Source organism: Chenopodium album, chromosome 23 (genome assembly GCF_948465745.1).
Source record: "Chenopodium album chromosome 23, dcCheAlbu1.1, whole genome shotgun sequence".
Lineage (NCBI taxonomy): Eukaryota > Viridiplantae > Streptophyta > Magnoliopsida > Caryophyllales > Amaranthaceae > Chenopodium > Chenopodium album.
This window is the reverse complement of record NC_137856.1, coordinates 28,612,494-28,631,104: the sequence shown is the minus strand read 5'-3', so window position 1 is coordinate 28,631,104 and position 18,611 is coordinate 28,612,494. Positions and strand designations below refer to the sequence as shown.

The window sequence follows — 18,611 nt, the reverse complement described above, 5'->3', positions numbered from 1 at the left end:
CCCAATTCATTGCATTCCATTTTATTAAACATGATAGATAATAGGTTAATAATGTTATCTTATTAATATTCTGTAAAGATAGATTTTGTGTAATTTAGGATTCTCTTAATTAAGTTTGTAAATACTTATATTTATTGTATTAATGAGAATACTACAACTAAGGAGAATTACACTATTCTACATGGTATCAGAGTCAACGTGACACAAAGGTCACAGATTCAAATCTCATTCACCCCCCACTTTCAAGTGGAATATTTTGCGTAGGTGTGCAGAGGGCCCATGCTGCATTTATATTTCAAGCCCAAAGAGCTCTTATGTGAGGGTGCATGATAGAGTATAAAACATATTAACCATCAGCTTAAGCTTTTGGTTATATATTGTGTTAATGAGAATACTCCGGCTACGGAGAATTACAAAAGATATATCTTTACAAAATATTAACTTTACATAATATTAACAAGATAATATTAACCGATTATCTACCAAAACAAACGGCCCTCCGATTATTTATTTGTATTCTTCAATACAGAGTGTTAATAAAATTCCCTCTCTTCTACCCAGTGCGGATGTAACTACAATTATGGTTGGTATAAGATAGTGAGGGATAGATCAAGTGGTTAGAGCTTTGAGATCGATTCTCACCCTCCGCCCTTTTAGACTTTAGCTCTCTAAACACCAAAAGAAAAATCAATAATGGTTTGTATAGCATGCTAATCTAAGTTTTATAATAGTCCTCGTACGTTTTTATGTGTTAATTTCATAAATCTTTTTTTTTTTTTTTGAAGCTCGATCTATCGTTCTTACAATTGTTGTAACACTCTTTGAAAAACAGATGATTTGCGCTTGAGGCTTTAGTGCTTGACTATGTACTTCGTATTACGTAGTGTTTTTTTTTTTTTTGTTCTTTCGTATTACGTAGTTCGTACAAAGAAGATAAGTCGGAGATAAAAGTTTATGAGAGAAATGTTTGTTGTTAAGTCCCTTTGACTTGATTCTTTAATAAATTTTTACTGTAAGGCAGCTAATGCGCGCAATACCTAGTCATATCTGTAATCTCTTTCGGTTTGACTTTACATCATAAATTTAATTATTGGCAACATAATAAAAGAAAATATATAAATAAATATATTAAGGGGTATAAATATCCACACATTATTCTTAAGAGTTAAAAATAAAGAGGTAATAATCACTACTGAAGGTACATAAGTAATATAACATTTTAGATGGTATAATTGTCCAAATGCTATTCATTTAAAAAACTTGTACATATTAATGAGGTTATATATGTAAATACACATTTTAAAGGGTATAATGGACATAACACTATTTATAAGAGTAATCTTGTAATTTTTATAAAGTAGGGAATAGGGAAACTCCCAAAGTATACCAAAATTTTGATTGTATTATTCCTCTAATGAGGCTACACTCACTATCTCTTTTTTACTGGCCTCAGTTCTTATATTTGGTTGTCTAGCTACTTGTCTTAAAGTATTATCTTCATTCATTATAAACTTATAGTGAAGTTTATAACCTTTTTCTTTTTTTAGGGAAAGTTTATACCCTCTACTTGTTTTAATTAAATTTTGTTACAATAGCTCATTCCTTTTTACTCTTCACTTAACCTTTTTTTTTTTTACATAAAACTGTGTCAACGATATACAATTACATAATCGTTATTAGGTCACTATTTCATCTAGTTCGCTACATGGTAAACCTTAGGCTATCTGAGTGAAACCTGATCCTTACAGGTTTTTGGTTTAGTTTTTTGAGAATACTCAAAAGAGTGCACGGAGGCGCATATCTAAAGATGACGCTGAGTCAAGTTAGGCTAACCCAACTACCCAAGACACAGCACCGTCCTGTAACAAAAAGGTACACGTTATTATTGTATATGCCTAGTCATGGGAAGCCTTTAGATCGGAGAAACATGACTATGCATAAAGCAGAAACCTTTCATACTACGGAGTACTAATAAACTAGCAAGGGAATTACGGAGTACAATGGTTGGTGATGTGGACCCCGTCTCACCAACTTAGATTTTAGTCATCAATTTCATATGACTTTGAATAATTTTTTAAAATATATCCTTCTTTCATTTTCTCTTTGGGTAAATGTCATTCTGCAGGCATAACTAGTTGGGAATTTGGAATATGGAGTTCATGGTACTTTGGTAGTTGGTGGTGCTTGGTAGTTGGTGAATTATCTATCTACTTAAACATGAAATACAAGATTTAATTATTAAGTTCATCTTGCTTTGGAAAAAAATATTAATTCAAGTAGTTAGATGCCTCAATTAAGTCATTATATGTAACATGAAATAGTTATTTGTTTACTAAATCAATTGTTGAATATAATATGAGGCAAATGTTACAATTTTAGCTCTCTAATTCTAATAATCACAAAAACAAAAATAATGCGTCAATTAAAGCATAATAATAATAATAATAATAATAATAATAATACAATTGACACACAAAGATTTTACGATATGATACAGAGTACAAGTTATTTTTAAGATCTCCTTGTATACCACAAGAGTCTCAAATCTAAACCTAATTACTAAAGCCCTAAGCTTATCCTAAACATTCACATCATCTTGCTTTCCTTGTTTTTGTCCTTACCTTTTACAATAACATATGACCTGTAATATAATCTTAAAATCGTAGAATTACTTTATTAGGTATAAACTCTGGGAAAAGATAACTCAAATACAGTCATGGATTGACATGTTTTGGAAAAGAAAAAGTCACATGGTCAAATCATGCAATTATCGTGTTGTTTAATTTATCATTTGGTCAATTCACTAATTAAAGATTCGAACCTGCCATTCCAACAAATGGGAGGGAGGAGATGTTATGAGTGAAATACTATGTGAAGGAGTGGCCGTCTCACGAATGATTGGGTGAAGCAAGTTTGTAATTATTCGGTTTTAAGTTTTGAATATCATCTCCAAATACATCAACCAACTAAGGCTCTGTTCTTTAGATCTGGTCCGCTCTGCAATGTCTAGCTCTACTATGCTCTGCTGAAATATGCTCTGCCCTGCCCTGATTTGCTCTGCTAAAATCTACTCTACTTTGCTTCGCAGTGTGTGGAAGCGTAGCCCTACTCTGTTCTGCTCTGCTTTGTCCTGTTCTCCTCTGCCCAGAAGCTCAAAATAAAGAACAGGGCCTAAGTTAACTAACATGCATTATTAATTTTATCATCTATATTTCTCTCTTTTCTTCAATCTTTTGCATTTATCAGGAGAAGATTTAAAGAATAGTTTTAATATGAAAAGCTAACTTGCATTAGAGTTGGGAAGGGCATAGAATTAATTAAAAACAATGCAATTGAGATCAACTCTTGATTTCTTAAATAAATTTATCTAGTTTTTACCAAAAAAAATAAATTAAAAAAATACAAAGTATTAGATGCGGCAAGCCGCATCCAATGTTTCGTCAGTCGAGACTCAAGGAAGTATCAGATCACCGTCATCTTCTTGCAATGAAGAACAAGTTTTCACCCGATGACAAGTTGGTGGAGGTTACAGCGAAGGAGAGCAGCGAGGCCATCCATGGCGGAAGAGAGAGAATGCTTGAGATTCTCAGTTTTTTTATTAAAAAATGCCCAAAAATCGAATTGGGGCTTTCTTATGTGATGTATAATTGTTGAAATTGATTGTCCCATATGATTGTATGTTGGATTGTGAGCATTTTGATAACATATGCATGTATTTTGGTTGATAAATAAACAAGTTATGTTATGCCCATGACCTTAGTATGAGAACTTCAATGGAGTTCCACCATTGTTATGCATATTAAAAAAACAAATTATACATATCTTCAAACAAATTATACATATCCTCCATTGGCCGGATGATATCCTCTATTGTCTATATAATATCATGGTTGGATGATATCCTCTATTAGCTATATGATATCGTTTATGATTGTGACTATGATATCCTTTATTGGCGGGATGATATCCTCTATTGGCTATATGATATCATGGTTGGGTGATATCCTTTATTAGCTATATGATATCGTTTATGATTGTGTTTATAATATCTTTTATTGGCCAGCTAATATCCTCTATTAGCTATATGATATCATATAGCCAATAAAGGATATCATCTAGCCAATATAGAATATCATCTAGCTAGTAGAAATATTATCCAGTCAATAAAGGATGTCATATAGTCAATAGAGGATATTGTCCAACTAGTAGAAATATCATCCAACCAATGAAGGATATCATTCAGCCAATAGAGGATATCATTCGGCCAGTAGAGGATATCATCTAGCTAGTAGAAATATCACCAGCCAATAAAGGATATTATTCAGTTAGTAGAGGATATCATCTAGTTAGTAGAGGATATCATCCAACCAATAGAGAATATCATCCAGCCAATAGAGAATATCATCCAACCAATAGAGGATAACATCTCGCCAATTGAGGATATTAAAAATGTGCATTTTGTCAGTCCACACTGACGAAATATTTTGTCAGTCTGGACTGACACAATACCTTCTCTAAAAAAATAATGATAAAAAAAAATAAAAAATTAATCTACTAGTAATTTAGATATATTCTCCTGAGACCTATTACAATTTATTTATCTTTTACAAAGATTGAAGCAAACATAAAAGTATTACGGAACAAATTACCAGCCTTAGGCCTTGTTTTTTTTAACTTAATTTCAATTCAGTTCAGTTAAGTTCAGCTCCAATCAATTCAATTCAGTTCAGCTCTTAATTTGCTTATCTCATAAACAATTCATTTCATTTCAGTTCAATTTAGTTTAGTAAATTAAAACAGGCCCTTCCTAGTTCCTCTGTTATAAAGAAAATAGATTAAATTTAAATACATCTTTCGTAGTTTCGTGTCTATCTTGCTAATTTGAGATATCTACTACTTCCTCCGTTTCTTTTTAGGTGATACGTTTCTTTAGTCACGTTTGCCAATGCACTTATGCAATCATTAATATCTTTAATTATCGATAAGCAAAAATTACGAAAAGTTGATACTTTGAAAGTATATAACGTGAATAATCTAACAAGATCCCACGTGATTATATTTTTCATTACGTATAGAACACAAAATACGGTCAAAGGGAGGTGGATGAATAGTGCTAAAGTCAAAACGTGTCAACTAAAAAGAAACGGAGGTAGTATTTATTTTGTCTTTAAATATGCGACGAGGAATACAACATTTTAGATTCCACTTTTTTCAATGGTAAGAAGAAGGGGCTCATTTGAGGGAGGAGATAAGAAAAATCCCTCAAATGAGTCTCATAAAATTTGATCCCTGGATCTCACTCACCTCAGGGTTATGAGGTGAGAGCGATGTTACTACTCCATCACCTTAACCTCAATTGACTTATAGTTAATTGGTTACTGGTACATGACTACATGAATTAAGCTACGTAGCATGGTAGCAGTAAACTCCTGAGTCCTGAGACTCCTGACTAGTGACTATCTACAATACACGCCAATTTATACATGAAATGGCTCGAGTCGGTCCATGCCCACATAATGTCATCATATGTGGAGTATAATGCCACGTCACCTATGCGCACTCCTTTGTTTACTACTGATACCAACTTTTAGTTCTTTTCTATTATTAGATTAGATTGGATATTAATTAGCAATCAGGGTGCACGAAATCAAGTGCGTGCGAACATGGCTATGAATGCAAATTTCTCCATCCGTTGTTAACAAAGTCTTCAAAATACATCACGTAAATATCTTCATATTCATAAACGGAGTATTGAGTATATAGTAATTTTAATACTGAGTCAAATATAGAATGAAATTAATCTAAGGAAATTCATGGTTTATTTCTTTACAAATTTGACCCAAATAATTTACATGAGGCAAATAATTAGGGGCAGAGGGAGTAATATGGTGAGATGCCATCAGGGGCGGATCTTGGTTAGGGCAGGTAAGCACCCGGCCGGCCGGCCCCCCTCAAGCATATTTGAGTTATTGATTATAAATGAATTGATGTCTAATGATTACAAATTAAATTTTGTGGCATAGTGGTTAATTATTGTTATTTTTATGCAATAGGTTGTAGCGAAGACAAGAACTTAAATTGACAATTAATACACGTTAAATATCGATGGTTCGGATTGAGGGTGGGAGTTAGGGAGAGTTAGCAACGCAAAGAAGAGGAGAACATCGTAGTAGCGAAGACAAGGAGATTAAGAGAGAAGCGTTAGAGAAAATCGATAGATTGAATATCATTGTCATTGTAAAAGAGTAGAAATTTTCAATATTGTTGATAAAAATAAAACTATTCTTCATTAATATTGATAGTTGAATATGAGTTTTTAAGCATCTCTCCATGGAGAATCACTTAAGGTTGACTCTTGGCCTAATATCCCCCCTATAAAGAGAGAAGTCCTTTGTAACTATCGTAAGTAAGGAGAAAAGTGAGAATTCTACTTGTAGGGGATGAAAATTTGAACATCTCTTATAAAGAGTGGAAAGAAGATCTCCAACCACTAAGGGTATGTTTTTTTAACCTGATTTTCACTGATCTGAACTTATTTGAACTCTTAATCTGAACTTATTTGAACTCTTATCTGAACTTATTAGACCTTGCTAAAACTTATAGTTATAATTTGTACTTGGGTAACCCTTATCAGAACTTATTAAACCTGATCTGAACTTAGGGCCTGTTCTCCTTGACTGAACTGAACTGAAATGAATATTTTATAAGAGAAGGAAATTAGGAGCTGAACTGAACTGAATTTTAACGTAAGAGAACAGACCCTTATTACACTTGAAATAAGTAAAAATAAGGTGAATAAAACAGACCCTAAATCAACCTTGAATCTCTAATCTAAAGTCTAAACCGAACATAATCTACAGATTACAGGTTTTAAACGAAGTATTTAAAAGGAGCAATTAATAATTAATTCCTTTTCTTCTCTTTACAAAAAGAGTCGGTCCACCAAAATTGGAGAAAGAAACACAACAAACTAAAAAATGGTCTAATGGTAGCCTTGGTAGGAAATTGGTAGTAGGTGAAAATATTAACAAAAAATAATATTTTAAAAAAAATCAATTTTTGATTAAAATTAAAAAAAAAAAAAATCTAATTTGCTTTCAACCTCATGCTAACACACTGACCCACTCTCTCTCCTCTCTTCCTATATTAACCCCCCAATCTCCTCTCATTTCCCCTGCCATTCTCCCTCCTTTCACAGATTCAATCTCTTGTTGGTTCTTCTTCCCACCAACCTCAATCATGAAGGTTATTGACAAGATCAAAGCTTCAGAATCATCCAATCAAACCCTTTTCTCCTTCGAATTCTTCCCCCCCAAAACCGAAGATGGTGTTGAAAATCTCTTCGAAAGAATGGAAAGAATGGTCTCACATTCCCCTTCTTTCTGCGACATTACTTGGGGTGCTGGTGGATCTACTGCTGATCTCACCTTAGAAATCGCTAGTCGTATGCAAAACATCGTTTGTGTTGAGACTATGATGCATCTTACTTGCACTAACATGCCTGTTGAGAAGATTGATCATGCTCTTGATACTATTAAGAGTAATGGGTTGCAAAATGTTCTTGCTCTTCGAGGCGATCCGCCTCATGGACAGGATAAGTTTGTTCAGGTCGAAGGCGGGTTCGCCTGCGCCCTTGATCTTGTAAGCATTATAGTGTTGTTTGTGAATTTGAATTTAAGGGATTTTGTTTTGGGGTTAGATCTGATTGTTTGATTTTGTTGTGTTGTTTCAGGTTAATCATATGAGGAAGAAATATGGGGATTACTTTGGGATTACTGTTGCTGGGTACCCTGGTGAGCTGAGATTATTCCATTGTTTAGCTCAATTTTGTATTAGTTTATATAATTTTGGATTGAGAATGTGTTTTTGATTATTTTATTTTGTGCAAGTGTTTGGTGAATTATTATTGTTATTATTATTATTATGAATTAGCTCATTTGCTTGGATTTTTGCTTTAAATAGCTGCTCTAAAGTGATAATTGTGTGTTTTGTTTATAATTTATTTATTCTTTAATTAGCATCTTGAGGATCTTAATCTAGTTTAATAATGTGCTATTATCATAAAATAAATATTATAATGTTTTATTATAGATTGTGTAGTTTATATATATATATTAGGGGTTTAATCTGTATTTTATCAACACTCCCGTATTCCCTGTTAGAAATGTGTGAAAAATATTGTATTACTATTTAGTAGTAAATTATGATTGTATCCCTCATACTGTTTAGTAAGATAGTACAAGATTATAGTGAGAAATTTCACAATTGTCCCATGTATTAAGACTGGATTGTATACAAATTTGGAGGGGTGAATTTTATTTGTTTTTTATTTTTTATTTTTAGGAATGGAGGGGTGAAAATTAATCAAGTGATTTCATGGTTTTCCATTGTCCTGTTTAGATGTAGAAAATTTCTTTGTGATTATAAACTTTTTGTTGTGTAGAATTTCAATAGTGGTAGTTCTGGTTTTTCTCATAGATTAGTTTTTATCTTGATGTCATTTTTTTGAATAATTTAGAGGCACACCCTGATGCTATTAGTGAGAATGGTTTGGCAACACCAGAAGCATATGCTAGTGATCTGGCTTACTTGAAGAAAAAGGTGATTTCTCCCTTTTTCATCCTCAATGATAATGTTTTAAGATTGGTTTACGTGGATAAACGCAATACATTAAGTTTATGGATAGTGATCATTTTCTGCAATTATGCTTGTGCTTACACTGGTTTTCTGCAAATGATTTAGGTTGATGCTGGTGCTGATCTTATCGTCACACAGTTGTTTTACGACACTGATATCTTTCTGAAGTTTGTTAATGATTGCCGCCAAATTGGAATCAATTGCCCAATTGTTCCTGGCATTATGCCCATTAATAACTACAGAGGATTCATAAGAATGACTGGTTTCTGTAAAACCAAGGTATAGGATATTTTTTATTTTCATGTGTTAGATATAGATGAGGTCATTTCTTATTGACATTTTTAATTAATTCTGGGATTTAAATTGTATATTGCTTTTAATCTGATGGTTCTTAATGCTCTTAACTAACTTGCATGATTTGGCTGGGAAAACGTTGTAGATTCCTCAAGAGATTACTGATGCATTGGAGCCCATCAAGGACAACGATGAAGCAGTGAAAGCCTATGGTATTCATCTTGGAACTGAAATGTGCAAGAAGATTTTGGCTAGTGGAATCAAACAGCTTCATCTCTATACCTTGAATATGGACAAGTCTGCACTAGGAATATTGCTGGTAGCTTCTCACATCCTACTCCATGTAAATGGATTGTTTACTTGTGATATGTTGATTTATATTTTATAATACAATGCTGCAGAATCTTGGTTTGATTGAGGAGTCCAAAATTCAAAGGCCATTACCTTGGAAGCGGCCAGCTAATGTTAATCGCACTAAGGAAGATGTCCGGCCCATTTTTTGGTATGTACTATGTACAATGCTTTATATTGTGAAATTATCTTGGAGGGTAACTATTTTTGTGAGAATTAGATTTCCTATCTTTAAAATCTATATCTGATGATATTAATTTGTTTGGCATTCTTGCTAATTGGATACAGGGCTAACCGTCCAAAAAGTTACATTACCCGTACTAAGGGATGGGATCAATACCCACAAGGGCGATGGGGTGATGCTCGTAATGCTTCTTATGGAGCATTAAGTGACCATCAGGTAGCTTGATAAGCCTTTCTCTTCATTCTGTTTATGGCCAATATCTTTGTAATGTTGCTGAAACTAGCATACACAAGTATATTTGAATATGTAACTATTGAGTAAGCTTACATGAGTGGTACAAAATAATCTCATGTTCTAAGCTGGGGAATACTCCCTCTGCTGTTACCAAAGTAAAAAGGGGCAATTTACTTATTGTAACTATTTTAGAAGTCATGTACTACGATTTTTTGAGGATGGGAGTGTGGACAAAGTTTTAACACGAGCCTTAACCTATCGCTAGGCACGCTAGCCATATAAATTATCCATTCTGCGGGACACAGAATATGTGTAGCAACTATTTTCTTTGAAACACCCTTCCATTGTATGAAAGTATCTGGAAGGAATATGTGTAGCAACTATTTTCTTTGAAACACCCTTCCATTGTATGTAAGGTCTTCCACCAAGAAGCCTTCACTTCAATTTGCCAGACTGTCAATCTCATCTGTTGAGATGTAAACACTTTTGCCAATCAAATTCATGATCTTGCTATGTAAGTTCTAGATAATATTCGTGGTGTAACATATTTTCTGTTACATGTTCAGATTGCCTCCTGTTTGTCTATGCTTACTCGTATTATTTTCTAGATCATGTTGAATGTAAACACTTTTGCCAATCAAATTCATGATCTTGCTATGTAAGTTCTAGATAATATTCGTGGTGTAACTGAATAGAGTTACACTCATAAGAAAAGTTAATTATTGACTGATGCTTGCTGCTTTATCACTGCCTGCATAATTCGTCCTTGTAAGCTATCTGCAGTTAATTCTTTTTGTCGGTTTTATATTCTTGTATGTGCTTTAGTAACATGTAATAGTTTCTTTGTGATTGCTTCCTCTTGGACTTGTCTAGGAAAGTCTTGAGCTTGCATTATCATGATAGTGAATATCAGCACCTCCACTTAACTATCAAATTTTTCTGCTGCAGTTGAGACTATGAGTTGTCTCTCCAAACATGTCCTTAATGTTTGCTACTTAAAATCATTGGCCACATTACGCTTCTCTGATTTCATTGACAGTTTATGAGGCCACGTTCACGTGATAAGAAGCTGCAAGAAGAATGGGCTATTCCACTCCAAAGCGTTGAAGATATAAATGAGGTTAGATTTCTATTACTGCTGACTTATACTAAAAAGTTGGTGGCATGTTGATTAGCATTTTTATGGGGCCTGATGTTTTCTTTGTTATTTCAGATATTCAAGAACTTTTGCCTTGGTAAGCTGAAAAGCAATCCTTGGTCTGAAATAGATGGTCTTCAGCCAGAAACTAAGATCATAGATGAACAATTGAGCAACATTAATAAGAAGGGCTTCCTCACTATCAACAGCCAACCTGCAGTTAATGGAGAAAGATCAGACTCCCCTACTGTTGGTAAGTTTCTAAATACTTGCAGATGTTCACTTTTAGTGGGAACCCTTCTGTAATTTTATGCTTAACTCTGTTAAATTCGCAGAAGTAATTTGTCGACTGATGAATTTTTACCATTTAGCTGTTTGAACAGTATGAAATTCATCTTCAATATTGTGTTGATGGAAGTAAATATATAAAGAGAATATACTTGTTTAGAAATATTCCTGCAGCAGTCTATCTGTGTATAGCTTGCTGGTTCATGTCTATTGGTGTTTCTTAAATTTAATTTCGTTCTCTTTGGTATTCTGGATTTGAGGTCAACATTACCCTATTAGTATTGTAGCCATGTTATCTGCTTTTCATGTGCTGGCGTGCTGCCTTCCCCTGGAATCTTGTTGCTGTTACTGTTACTGGGGAATGTTTACCAATAGCCCATAATGTCTCTTTTCCTCGGCTTAATAAATATATTTCCTCGTACCCTATAGACTAATTTGTTGACCCGAACTAAGAATGAGGATCATCGTGCTTGACTGGTATGGCAAATTGCCATTTTTTTTTGATGGTTTCCAATTCAATCTTCATTGCTTTCCTTTGTCATTGACTGTGCCATGTACTACCTATTATTCTATTATACATGAATCTTTGCTTTGTCTGAATACTTGTATTGAATTAGCTACATTGCTAAGAGAAAATGCCTAAAATAAATGATCATTTTTTGTGTAGGATGGGGTGGGCCTGGTGGATATGTATACCAGAAGGCTTACGTGGAATTCTTTTGCTCAAAGGAGAAGTTGAGTGCGCTTGTTGAAAAATGCAAAGGCCTCACACATATAACCTACATGTCGGTGAACAAAGGAGGAGATTGGATCTCAAATGTTGGTCAAACTGACGTGAATGCAGTGACATGGGGTGCATTCCCTGCAAAGGAAATAATACAACCAACCGTTGTGGATCCTGCTAGCTTTATGATCTGGAAAGACGAGGCATTTGAAATCTGGTCAAGATCATGGGCTCAATTGTATCCTGAGGGAGACTCATCCAAGAAATTGCTTGAAGAGGTTTGTGCCTTTGGACATTTTTTCCCCTTGTTAAGTTAGCTTCTAATTCTGAAAGACTACACTTTGCTGTAGACATTGCATCACTTTGGTCTGACTATTTGTGACTTTTACAGGTGCAAAACAGCTACTACTTGGTCAGCTTGGTCGACAATGATTACGTCAGTAGTGATCTGTTTTCTGTTTTCGCTTCTCTTTGAGATAAGAGTGATCCTTCTACATTATTTCTCTATTTGCTTAATATTTTATCCAATTGGGCATGAACTTTGTCCATTCCCAGTGTTGCCATTAGATTTAGTTGAGCTTGTAATACCATAATCTTGTGGGATTTTGCGATCTCCCAAGCCTTCCAATGCAAATTGCATGGTGAGTTTCATCTACTTATTACACCTTCTGTACCATTTGATTTGAAATATGTAAGCATTTGCTTCTGGTTCTGCATTATTAATCGTTTACCTGGGTAATCTCGCAAGAAGTTGAATAGGTTGATTGTAGTGAGCAAAATGGATGAAATGTATTGTACAACGATACAACCTATTGTACTATAAGGTTAAGCATCACCCATTTAATAGCTTTTCAAGGAAGGTCGCATTTCAGAATTCGTAAAGTTTTGATGACAAATGAGTTTTTTCCTGTTTCCAAGTCTTTGATTCTGCTTGAATTGGACAGTATCGTACTCATAAATTCATAAATATAAATTGCAATCAAACTAGTTAATATAAAAGCAGGTAAGTCTATTAGCTAAATCTATTTATCGATTGTAGGATTGATCAACGGTTTCATAAATGGTGTTTGTTCTCATCAATCGCACTTCATATAGCATATCAAGAATACTGAGAATGTTGTGAACAAATTTCTTCAATTGACTCCTAACCAAATGTGACCTACTAAAGTGGATTGGATGGAGTAAAATGATTGATAATTAAAACCTATTTTAATGGACAAAATTGTCCATAAACTAAGTAGAGATTGTTATAGGAGTAACATGTAAGCAATATGTTCTTACTCCTAAAGCAACTCAATAATACTTTTTCATTGGGGATTTCTGTGACCACTTGAAAGTTGTCAAATATTTCAGGGAGTTTATATCTGTACAATATCATGCTCAATAAGCAAACATAAGCTGCCACAATATCATGCTGCACTTTTTGGCTTATACATACACAGAATACTCTTGTAAATTCTTCATCAAAGAAATGCAAGGATTAAATTTCGTAAACGTATATAAATCTGTACAGTGTACATTACAAATGGACTTAGTGTCGTAAAATGGCACAACTCATTTTGATTTGGGTAGTAATCGCCCAACAGTTACAAGTACTAAATTATGTCACAGTTAATGAACAAAATTGAAAGAATAGGATAAAAGCATCAGCCGGGTGTAGGTTTCATTAAGATATATTCGCATCTTTTAGGGATTTGGAAACCACAGGACCTGCAGAAGTCCTCATGTAATGCCCATCAAGCATTGCAATGCAAGCAGCATCAGTCTTGAGATGGGGCTGAACTAATTCCCATATCTTTTTCTTCTGAATCTGAATTTGACCAAAACAAAAAATAAAAAAAAAAATAAAAATGAGACGCACAAGGAATACAGCAGCATAGTTTAATATTCAAATCACCAAAGCCTACTTCGGGTACCTCTCTCTTTCAAATCTTAAAAGGGTATATGATTATATGAATAACAAAGATAAGTTCACTCACAGGCCGCAAATACAAAGTCACCACACAATCACAGAGAGACTGAAAGCAGAAAAACTACCAACAAGCATACAATTCTTTACGCATATAATATTAAGCACAAAGTACCAACAGGCATACATTTCTTTACTGTACAATCAAAATCACAAATTGAGAGAAGAGACTACGCTTCCCTACTTTAGAGATCTATAATGACCCAGTTTGCCGTGTCCGCCCTGTCCGGTAAAGATGTTGTTTGGTTATATTATAATAATTTCCTCTGCCAGTTGCACAGTAGGCATTAAATTGTAGGATCGGCTAAAGCAATGGTGGCTGTAGTCCTGTAGACATCAAGCCTTTCTTTGACTAAGGATATTAAGAATGCCTTTCGATGCATGAGTTTTTCAGGTAGGAAAAATAGGTGTTATTTAAATGACATGAAAGAAGTTGTAATCAAAGGACAAGGTGCCCCCTAGGATGAACAAAGTCCTATAAGAAAAACAGTTAAACCATCCAAAAAGCCAGCAGAATTAAGGCAACGACAATATAAAAAATTGCATTTGACACCATTAATGGTAATTGTATGACGGTAAGACCACAGCCCTTCTGAATATCTAGTTTGCAATATGAAGATGGCAAGTCATCCAATGCAGTGATGGGGGTAGAACCACTCTAGAGGATTTTATAGCTATTAGGATCAATACTTTCAATTATAAGCAGGTGCAAAACTTTTTGTACAGCTACATTCACTGCTTACTTGAAACTGAAATGTTTAGTAGATCCCAACTGTAGTCACTATTCATTTCATCTTCAATCCCAGAATTGAAGCACACACACACACTAGCATTGCATTTCCTTTCAATTTCTATTTCAAAAGTAATGACTTCAAAAGATACTATTAGTACCAAAATGTCCAGCAATGCTAGGATGTATACTACATATTCCTCTAAATCTCTAACTCAAGCATCTGGCCTAGCTTTTAATATTGCTAGGATGAGTATTAAACTTCAGTAAAGGGGGATGATTAGCCGAAAATTAAGCAGAAACTTCATACCTGATTAGCAGTGGCAGCGGCAGTTTGATTTTCCTTTTCCTCTTCTGAGCCAAACCAGATTCTTTCACCAGGAACTGAATCCTCAGGAGGTACAAGGAGCTCTACATTCTCATGTGACGCATCAGAAGCAGCCATAAGCATACCATTCGACTTGATGCCACGCATGTTTCTTGGTTTTAGATTGGCAAGTACAAGCACCTTTTTGTCCTGCATTTTTGGAAATATTAAACCTTTGAAACCTGGGAAGGTTACAAAAGCTCAATATACAGTAAAGACCTTAAAACAAGCAGGAAAAGCATGAGAGATTCCCTCATATCACACAATTCAGAAAACTATATTTATAAAAAAAATTAATTAGTCAAGCAGAAAACTTTTCAGAACAGTTAACTAATTTCTTTCTTGGTAAATGCACCAAACAGCATTCAAAAGAAGTATGCTCCTTATCCTGAAGCAAACAAATGCATAGCATTAATTAGAAGCCATATAAGCAACGCTGCAAGATCATCCCCATCATTCTCGATATAATGACATCTCTCTCAACATAGGTTATCCGCCTTGGATGCGATAAGGGTCCTGAAGGAGAGGGGGGGGGGGGGGTCATACGTATGCAGCCTTGTCCTATGATAACAAAGGCTGAACTCTTCACCTCTTGATTTGATATACAATATTTGTCAACTAATGTACAATAGATAAGAACTACGGGAAGTATAATGAGAAAATTAAATTTGGTTCTTTATAATCAAAGAGTCAAAATTTTCTTTGATTTGATGACCCTTCTAGCCACAATAGTATCCTAGGCCTTCCTTATATTTCTTACGCTTCACCTACTATTGTATTATCTTTCCCCCACTATAACTCCTACCAATTATCTACCTCATAGATTAACATTGATAATATATATATATATTTTTTTTATTGTGTCATCATTGATTAACAATAATAAAATCATCATTATTAATATGGTTATAGTTACTTTGTACAAAGTATTTTCTTGATTATTTTATGTAGTAAACAATGAGAGACGTGCGAAATGTAGATGTATAACAATTATTGTGAAAAAAGAGATGATGGGTGTGAGAGTAAAGAGAATGAAGACACAAGTATAGTAAAATATGTCACTATTTTAAGAAGATGACAATTAAAAGCCATTGTTACATTATGAAATTATAGCTATTAGATCAAAATTCAGCCATTCAAAATAAATGCATTTTGCTGGGAGAAGAATTTAGTGAAATCCGACATTTGCCAATCAGCTTTAATTGGCAGTACCTTAAACCGTTTTGGATGAAAGTATCACTTTGTTTTTTTACATTATCTAAGACAACAAGAGTTCAACCTCTTGTCAAAACAAAGCTTCTCCTAATTAAATTGAAATTCTAGTTTGGGATAGCCAAGGATGCTATCTTTGGCAAACATTAAATAACAATTCCATTATTTTGAAACAATCAAACACTTCAACCCTCCCCCCCCGCCCCCCCCCCCCCACAGAAAAGATTACAAAGTAATAGGGTATATACCTTCAAGACCAGTCTATGATCAATACTAACTACAGCTTGGTAACAATGTTAGCCTCCACCAATGAAGAAGACGATAATTCAACCCAAACCTTTCTCAATTTGTCAGAACTCAGAAGGCCTGATCCTACTCACAGTCGCCCTCCATGAATCAAAATGAAATGTTAAGCAAATTTAATACGGAGGGCCATGTACAATAGCCAACCAATGCTTTTGTTTTCAAAATCTTTTGTTTTTCCTAGTTTGTTAATTGTAATGATTTCTTTGTACTGTGTTAGTGGACAAATTCTTTTTCAATTTTGTCATTCAGATCATACCCCATGGACCCTGAAATCTTCAAAGTTATGTATCATAGAGCTACTTCACACAGAGTAAACCTATCATGGTATCACCCCCAAATTTTAAGTCAAATAAACAAGAAGATGAAATCTTCAACCCAAAAAAGATCATAAATCTCATCTTAAACCAACAAAATCATGGAAACAAAGTAGCATATACTTTTACTTCCTCAACCAAGCTTGGGCATAATAGTAGAAGCAAGTGCACCTATCAGTAGCCTAGCAGAAAGGTGTTCCATGCCAAGTCATTAATATGTCTCATGCTTTCTTGCAGTAACTGTAGCCTCTCAGGAATGTCAACAAGACAACAACTGAATCTTCAATGCATTGCTAGTACATCCAAGAAATCTAAATTGGCTAGTTGTAGCACCAAGTTTTATAAAAGAAATTACTATCTTAAACCTTTACCCAAAGTATTGTGAAATTGGCCAAGAATTTCAAATAGCAAGAACATGATGGCCTACTTTACGGTCAATTCTATTCTGTTCAACAAATTATTGTCTTAACTCATACATGTATACACTTCTTTTGTCTGGAATAAGTCAAAAAAAATGTCTTAATAACGCCTTAAGATCAAAGGTGCAAAGTGAGCCCCTTCATTGCCAATTAAAGCATTAACAATGCATCAATAACAGTCATAGCTCTACCTAATCTTCTATTTCATCTCTACTGGAACAATTAAAAACACATAATACTACATAACTACTTAGTACTTGTGTTTCCAACAATAATGTTAATGCCAACAAGCTTAGATACCAGATTAAATCCCGTCTACATCATTTGTTCTTTATACCCCAAAAACAATCCAATATAATTACTACCAACTAAAAGCAATCAATAAAAACAAAACACAAATCATCCACACTACACCACAAATCAATCTCAACCCTAAACACAAGAAAAAAAAAAAAAAAAAAAAAAGAGCTCAATTTCATCAATGGTAAAAGAAGAAATGACATATATACCTGAATTTGATCAATGGGAACATACTTAACAAGCCCACTACAAATAGTCCTAGGCTCATCTTCCCCAACATCAACTTCCTCCACATACAATGAATCAGCATCAGGATGCTGCCACGCCTTCACCACCTTCCCAACCCTAATATCCAACATATTCGCCGCCTCCTTCACGGCCGCCATGTCCGGAACAGGGGGCTCCGATTGAGGGGGAGAACCCGAATCGACAACGGCTGAAGTGAAAGTTGAAGACAAAGTAGAAGCATCTGATGAAGTACAAAGGAAGCGGAAATGGCGGGATGGACTAGAAGGGGATGGAGTGAAGGGGAGGTGAGAGATTGAGGAGAGAGAAGGGAATGTGGAGGTGGGTTTGGTGGTGGGAGAAGAAGGGAGGAGAGAGAATGGGAGGAAACGAGGAGGAATGAAGGTATAGTGGTTATGGCGGTACAAGAGAATTGTTCCTCTTGCTTTCAAGAAATGGTTTGCATTTGCTGCTGCCATTTTTGTTTCTTTGATTGATTGTGTTTTGGTCTTCTGGTTGTGTAATCTCTTCTCCTTTGTTTTTCTACTCCGTATTTTAATTTTTATATATCCGACATCCGATAAAATAAAATAAACAAAAATAAATAAATAAATAAAGTACAGTAGGATTGACCGCCCGAGGGTGGATCAATATAAAGCATTTTGCGGGTAATATAGGAAAAGAAGAATATAAAGGATAAAATTTGTTTCGGGTGAAAACAATGGGACCTTGCCGAAGGTCCAATGAAATGGTGAAGACTGGGCTCGGTCCAAGTGATGTTGGGCCGAGGATTTCCTGCACAGCAAACACACGTAAACTAGCCTCGGGGGTGTTGCCGAGGAAGGCCCCTCCGATGCTAAAGTCAGTACAATGTGTAGAGAGAAAGCTATGCAAGAGAATTAATTGCTTGAGGCTTTGT

General features: G+C 34.6%; 2 protein-coding genes across 2 annotated transcripts; one reads left to right on the top strand and one right to left on the bottom strand.

Annotated features, from left to right (window-relative positions):
• Positions 1 to 7,169: 7,169 nt before the first annotated feature.
• LOC145609677 (methylenetetrahydrofolate reductase (NADH) 2-like) lies at positions 7,170 to 12,562 on the top strand. Its single transcript, XM_081665128.1, has 11 exons — positions 7,170 to 7,641; positions 7,733 to 7,793; positions 8,519 to 8,601; positions 8,743 to 8,916; positions 9,077 to 9,250; positions 9,333 to 9,433; positions 9,571 to 9,682; positions 10,740 to 10,820; positions 10,914 to 11,091; positions 11,794 to 12,128; positions 12,242 to 12,562. Exons 1-11 carry the CDS (start codon positions 7,240 to 7,242, stop codon positions 12,323 to 12,325), a joined length of 1,785 nt encoding a protein of 594 aa, XP_081521254.1. The 5' UTR covers positions 7,170 to 7,239; the 3' UTR covers positions 12,326 to 12,562.
• Positions 12,563 to 13,298: 736 nt separating this feature from the next.
• Positions 13,299 to 18,244, bottom strand: LOC145607995 (uncharacterized). The gene is made up of 3 exons (XM_081663593.1): positions 17,677 to 18,244; positions 14,860 to 15,066; positions 13,299 to 13,660 (listed from the first exon to the last, which is right to left on the bottom strand). Exons 1-3 carry the CDS (start codon positions 18,169 to 18,171, stop codon positions 13,517 to 13,519), a joined length of 846 nt encoding a protein of 281 aa, XP_081519719.1. The 5' UTR covers positions 18,172 to 18,244; the 3' UTR covers positions 13,299 to 13,516.
• Between the last annotated feature and the right edge of the window lie 367 nt (positions 18,245 to 18,611).